Genomic DNA, 6,939 nt, shown 5'->3' on the forward strand with positions numbered 1-6,939 from the left:
AATTTATCAGGAGTGTCTTTCAGTAAAAATTGGAACAAGAATTGAATAAAAGCAAGAGAAAGTACATTCTCAGATTGACATATTAAGAATAATGATATGGTGTGTTTCTTGGGTTGGAACCTAATCATAATTAGCTTCAGAATAAAGTACCACAAGTAGGCCACATTATGGTATACTTATTTAATAACCACCCCTTCCATCTCAAAACTCACATAATGTGTCTTTTTTTTTTTTTTTTTTCGTTCTGTTATTTTTTATTTATTTTTTTTCAATTGATGAGAGGCATAAGACTCCAATGAGTCACAAAAATTAGGCAAAGACAAATTAATAAGATTCTAATATCTAACTAGCTAATCCTAGTCGGGTTGGCATGTGCCCACCCGTTGACAAATCCAGTGGAATAATGTAGAGCAGCAATTCTACATACATGGGAAGCATTACAATACCTTCTACTTGTAGTTCATTAAAATAACACACACATACACAACTTGCCGCCTCTGTTTATGTTGCCCAACATTACCAATGAAACTAAAATCCAATTGTTCCAGATCTACGCGTTTTTGCAAAGCCATGCAAGTTGACTTTACACAATATATACTTACAAATCCCTCAATTTCTTCAATCTCAAACTAACCTACCCTTTCCTCAATCACTTATACGCACATATATATATATATATATATATATATATATATATATATATATATATATATACGAACCAATCCCATTAGACACATTCAAGACAATGGCTTCTAAATTCCTTATCTCTTCTCTCACCATACTTGTGGTTCTCACATTACTTTCATTCTTGTCTTGTGTGTCTTGTGCTGATGTTCTTCCTGGCAATCCTATATCGTCCGGGACCATTTGTCAGTCCACTCCTTATCCTTCCTTCTGCAAATCTATGCTCCCCATCAATAACTCCGCCAATGTATATGACTATGGCCGGTTTTCTGTCCGGAAGTCCTTATCATCTGCTCGTAAATTCTTGTCACTAATTGAAAAGTATCTTAGCCGTCCCTCTTCTTTGACAAATGGTGCCATTCAAGCTCTGAACGATTGCCAAGTTCTAGCTGCCCTTAACATGGACTTTCTGTCAAGTTCCTTTCAAACTGTGGATACCACTGCCACAATTCTCCCTACCTTGAAAGCCGACGATGTCCAAACTCTGCTTAGTGCTATTTTAACCAACTCACAGACTTGTTTGGATGGCCTTCAAGCTACAGCCTCGGCTTGGAGTGTCAAGAATGGTCTTTCCATGCCTCTTGCTAATGACACAAAGCTTTATAGTGTTTCTTTAGCTCTCTTCACCAAAGGGTGGGTTCCCAAGAAGAAAAAGGGGATCACATGGAAGCCTACTAAGAAGCAATTAGCATTGACAAATGGTGGCTTTTCTTTTAAAATGTCTAGCCGACACCAGGCCATATTCGAGGCTGTGGGCCGAAGGAAACTTCTTCAGGCAGGTGATGATCAGGTTCTGGTGAGTGACATCGTGATCGTGAGCCAAGATGGAAGTGAAAATTTCACCACCATCAATGATGCAGTGGCTGCAGCTCCAAACAACACTGATGGAACCAATGGCTACTTTTTGGTGTATATAACAGCCGGTGTCTATGAAGAATACGTGTCCATTGCGAAGAACAAGAAGTATTTGATGCTGATCGGTGACGGGATCAATCAGACGGTGATCACTGGCAATCGTAATGTTGTTGATGGGTGGACTACATTCAATTCTGCAACATTTGGTAATTTCAATATATATATTTTTTTTATTTTTTCATTACTAATTGCATTAATTAATTAATTAGTTTGTTCCATATTAATTCTTACGAATTTTATGTGTGTGTCAATCAATATTTCAGCTGTAACCGCACAAGGATTTGTGGCCGTGGACATAACATTCCGAAACACAGCTGGGGGAATCAAGCACCAGGCGGTTGCTGTAAGAAATGGGGCTGATTTGTCTACATTTTATAGGTGCAGTTTTGAAGGGTACCAAGATACATTATATGTACATTCACTTAGACAATTTTATAGAGAATGTGACATATATGGGACTGTAGATTATATATTTGGAAACGCTGCTGTTGTGTTCCAAAATTGCAACTTGTATCCTCGGCTGCCACTCTCTGGACAGTTCAATGCCATCACTGCCCAAGGCAGAACAGACCCGAACCAGAACACCGGCATTTCAATACAAAATTGCACGATCAAAGCAGCCGACGATTTGGCATCAAGCAACAGCACTACCCAGACGTATCTAGGAAGGCCGTGGAAGGAATATTCAAGGACTGTTTATTTGCAATCTTTCGTGGACAGCGTGATTAATCCTGTGGGTTGGCACGAATGGTCAGGTGATTTTGCACTAAACACCTCATACTATGCCGAGTACAATAACACGGGGCCTGGATCTGACACTAGTGGTAGAGTGACATGGTCCGGTTTCCACATTATTAATAATGCCCCCGACGTTACTAATTTCACCGTAACTAACTTTATACTTGGGGGTGATTGGTTACCTCAGACCGGAGTGCCTTACAGCACTGGTGGATTATAATGAGCAGCAGCAGCACCACGCCACCACATTGTATTGAAAATTTCTTTTTTCCATGTTCTTGATTCTTGTAATTGTTTTAGTCAATTAAATAAGCATGTAAAGCCCAAGCTGCACCAAATGTAGAGCTTGGAATTTAACTGTTAATTCAATTGCTATATGTTAATTTGAATTGTCAATATTGGGTTAATTCATTTTATTGTTGTGCTCAAGAACACCCCTTCCAACTTTATCTTAATAAAAATCTCTCTAGGGTGAGGCGGTGGGGTCAAAGAAGTAGGCATGCATTTTGGTCTTTTGGGGAGCTTATGAACGATCAATTGAATACTTAATGACTTGTGTGGCCTGGGAAAAAAGAAAATGATATAAATGTGAATCGGATTTTGTACTGTGACAGCTATTGAATGGGACATGCATTTAAAAAAGGCTGCAAGACATCAAGCCCATCTCTGTTTAAGCAAGGTAAGGAATGGGATGAAACCTAACAAACTGAAGAAAAGTAAATGATAATTGAATGCTAGGATATTGTTGAATTACTAGTTGGTCTGCATTGGAAGATGTGATTTTACGTGGAGAGTATGTACGGACAATAGGTAAAAGACATAAATTAATGGGCTTCAATTAAAAATGCTCCGGGACAGAAGCGTGCTCAACAATGAAGAATTTATATACTCGTGGGAAATACTGGTGTTACTCATCGAAAATTATTGAATATTCTGGGAATTTCTATTATGTAATAATTTTGACTAATTATTTTATTATTCTTTTTTTAATAATAGAAAATAACAACTAACTCAAAATAATAAGGTTATTACATGAAATAGAAATACGTATGTAAATGGACATGATCACTTTTGAGCGTAAACATGGGCGACGCTGAGAGCCATGTTGAACAACTGGCGGACAAAAATGTTTTTCTGAGACACCTCCACGGCACGGCCACTGGTCTGTTTCTGGATCCCATCCTCACAAACGTCAATATCAGTAATGGCAGCCTTCACCCACCTGTCCACGTCGCTATATGCACCCACACTCAATGCAAGGACCGCGTTGTCAATCTGATTGGTGGCGTCCAGGTACTGCACGCCGCAGTCACTGATGGCTTGCTGCACGGCCGGGTCCGTATTCCCTTGACGACGAAGGTATTCCCTGATCTGGGCCGACTCGTCGGTCGCATTTTGGTTTGCAAGCTTGAGTGCGAGGAAGGCAAGACCTTTTATGTCTGAATTTTGGCTCTCGGGACTAGCCTGAAGAAAAGAGACACAAAAATCCTTGGGTGTGGCTTGCTCGCATGCCTGTGAAATGGTGTTTTGGTCGGCCGAGATGAGGCTAGGGAGAAGAAGGATTATTAGAGGTAATAGAAAGCATAAACTTGAAATCATGGGATGACTCATTTTGGATCGTCTCTCTCTTTGCCTGAATATGGTACCTCCACTTTCTTGAGGTTATATATGGGGATGGTTAGTTTTTTATGGTTTTTAGGGCTTGTTCAGTTTTGGGGACAGCCTTAAAGAATGATCATCCATTGTTATTACAAACCCGTATTAATTAGAAGTTAGTTGGTTTTTAGGCTTTGTTAACCACTAAATCATTAAGGAGGTTATTTTTTGCAAATCACTATCATCTTTTCCATTATTAACAACCATCTATATTCACCAAATCAAGACAACTATATACCCCAATTCTAGTACCGCACACATTTAACGCCATTGGTATTTATCCCTCTTTGAAAACAAAGAACGAAGATTAATTTGTATGATTTACTTGCCAAAAAGAGAAGGGGTGGGGTTCGACTGGTTCAGATTAGAACTTGTTTAATTTTTAAGAAAGTATATAAATTACTGTTTTTGAAAATAGACATTTTTAATTGATTTTTTAAAAAATCCTCTCAAAAAATGTTAACCATGCAAATTTTTTATTTTTCAAAAAACCAATTACTAAACCAAGCGGCCTCAATTTTTCTTTAGTTGCATCAATGTTTTATTTGTGATCTTACCTTATCGAAAAAAGGAATATATATATATATATATTCGTGATTTAATGGCTCTAAGTTGGGTTGGGCCAATATAAGTACGCTATTGGGGCTATTCTCAAAGTAATGACTTACATTAGCGGCCTTGTTGGAATATAAAATGGGCCTCAGCCGCCTCAATTTGATATATTCCCTTCCTTAAATGAAAAAAATGGAAGACACTCACATCCAAAATAGAATTGGACGCCAACCTCTACGTCGAAAATTTTAGGTGATTTTATGGAGTGTTTTATAACCCACAATGGATTATATCTTGAAAAATAAATTTACTAAAAGGATGGTATAAACTTTATCTTCAATGGACTTGAATATTAATTGAATATCAAATGTGGCTGCATGAATAATTCAGCAACATTAATTCAGCGTTCTTAATTTCTATATTATTATAAATAAATAAAAGGCACTTGTACAATAAATATATGTTTATTATTTTTTGTTTTATTTTATCTTATCTTACTCTTATCAGCTTTCTTACCCACCCAACAAGCCATTTACCACGTTAGCTAAAAGTCACACCAAAACTTTTAACTACATCCATAAAGTTGAATGTTAAGATATAAATATTAGAATTACACAATTAATGAGTCATTTACTAATAAGCGAAACAGTTAGCTAGTTATAGACAGGCACATTAAAAGGTACTCGTTAATTCCTACAATTAACTCCAAATTAATAAAAAGATAAAAAAAACCATCATTATTCCAATTTAATCTATAAATAAAAAACAATTAAAGATCGACGTAATCCAATATCCACAACAGGATCAATTTGGATAAAATAATATAAAGTTTGACCACAATATTGGATAGCATAATATTCCAAATTAACAAGATTTAATCACGGTGCGGCAAAAAAATTGCTAAAGTAGACTATGCAGTGTGATGTGATCCAAAATTTTTAATCACAATGGATAACACTGAATTCCATTTTTTTTTTTTAATTTCCTTTTTTAAACACAACACTGAATTCAAACTTATCACAACAGTGTTTATATCCCGAAATGGATAAGGCATTTAAATGAATTAAAAAACCAATAAAGGGGCGCAAAAGTAGCAATATGGCACATAGTATATACAACACCAGCCAGAAAAAGTTCCGAAACGTATGAAAGAAAGCACTGCCTAGTGCCACGTCTACAAAATCGACGCCACGTGTTTTACTGCCGAGGCTTACCTGATACAAACGTTACAGATAATTACCAAAGTTCTGCCCGGTGGTTCGATATCCGATAAGACTCACCGATCAGCTCTTCGATCTGACCCAAACCACAGCCTTATCGTCTCTATCTACTATATGCTCCAAAATCTTTTCACCGACAAACCTGGACTATCCGGTTTCCCCAACCCGTTATCACTATTCGACCCGGCATCCATATCTTCCGAATTTCTCGAACCCACCTCGTTTGTCACCGGAACCTCTACTGTTATACCCTCCAAAGCAGGCGGCGAAGAAGAAGCGCAAAAAGTTGTTTGATCTTCATCGGTTCGAGACTCTGGGCACAGCCTAAAACTCGACTCTGCCTCCGAACTGGCCGATTCGGGCACTGTTTGGATGGTGGTTCGGACCGGAAAGGGAGGTTGAACCGGGGCTCTGCAGAGTGGGCAGTTAGAGTGGGAGTGAAACCACATGCCAATGCAATCAACGTGGAAGCAGTGGTTACACTTGGGTAGAAGACGACCCCTCTGGTGGTCTTCGAATTCAGATAAGCACACGGCGCATTCTAGAGGAGGGTCGTGGAAGACAGAGTCGTAGATGAAGGTGGGGAGGGATGTGAGGACGACTGAGTCGAGACCTTGGGGTGCATTGACGATGGATTCGGACTCGAAGGAGAAGCGGTGAGACCGTCGAAGGCTGCGGTGGTGGTCACGGAGTTGGCGGGCACGGCGGTTGAGGGACCAGCGCGCGTAGGAGTGGAAGCAGACTATGATGAAGCAAACGGCGAAGAGAATCACAACGGAGATCAACATTACCCTTCCGCTAAATCCATAGTTGTTTGGATCACAGCCCCTTGTGGTTGTGAGAGCTGTTGTATTATCATCCATGAGAGAAAGAGAGAGAAACAGAGTGTGCGTTTTAGAGAGAGAGAGAGAGAAAGGGGGAGGTTCAAATGGGGGAAGTTGGGATGGGAAGGGAAGAGGAAGGTTCCTCCTTGGATTTGAGTTGATCGGTTTCTCAGCCTTTTTAAAGTTGGGGAAGTGGCGGGCTGTTTTCCGCTGCTCTATATATATTGTTGCCTTCTATGGAATCCTGCTTTCACTGTTTGTCGCTTCACATAAAAATTTTGATGTTTGACAAAATAAAATCACGATTGAGATTTGAGGATGTCAAAAGGGCACAACTCACTTTTTTTTTT

At 39.0% G+C, this 6,939-nt stretch overlaps 3 protein-coding genes across 3 annotated transcripts; 1 reads left to right on the forward strand and 2 right to left on the reverse strand.

The window, feature by feature from the left end:
- Positions 1-699: 699 nt before the first annotated feature.
- LOC132268814 (probable pectinesterase/pectinesterase inhibitor 7) lies at positions 700-2,733 on the forward strand. The gene is made up of 2 exons (XM_059769663.1): positions 700-1,745; positions 1,863-2,733. The coding sequence occupies exons 1-2, from the start codon at positions 746-748 to the stop codon at positions 2,555-2,557; spliced, it is 1,695 nt and encodes a 564-aa protein (XP_059625646.1). The 5' UTR covers positions 700-745; the 3' UTR covers positions 2,558-2,733.
- A 567-nt stretch (positions 2,734-3,300) lies between these two features.
- LOC132268330 (cell wall / vacuolar inhibitor of fructosidase 2) lies at positions 3,301-3,954 on the reverse strand. Its single transcript, XM_059769187.1, has one exon. The coding sequence runs from the start codon at positions 3,946-3,948 to the stop codon at positions 3,403-3,405; it is 546 nt and encodes a 181-aa protein (XP_059625170.1). The 5' UTR covers positions 3,949-3,954; the 3' UTR covers positions 3,301-3,402.
- A 1,784-nt stretch (positions 3,955-5,738) lies between these two features.
- Positions 5,739-6,628, reverse strand: LOC132268521 (RING-H2 finger protein ATL64). Its single transcript, XM_059769355.1, has one exon. The coding sequence runs from the start codon at positions 6,626-6,628 to the stop codon at positions 5,876-5,878; it is 753 nt and encodes a 250-aa protein (XP_059625338.1). The 3' UTR covers positions 5,739-5,875.
- Positions 6,629-6,939: the final 311 nt, after the last annotated feature.

The sequence above is a fragment of the Cornus florida genome, unplaced genomic scaffold (assembly GCF_030987335.1).
Source record: "Cornus florida cultivar Cherokee Brave unplaced genomic scaffold, ASM3098733v1 CherokeeBrave_3.0.0_Hap2_Chr08, whole genome shotgun sequence".
Classification (NCBI taxonomy): Eukaryota; Viridiplantae; Streptophyta; class Magnoliopsida; order Cornales; family Cornaceae; genus Cornus; species Cornus florida.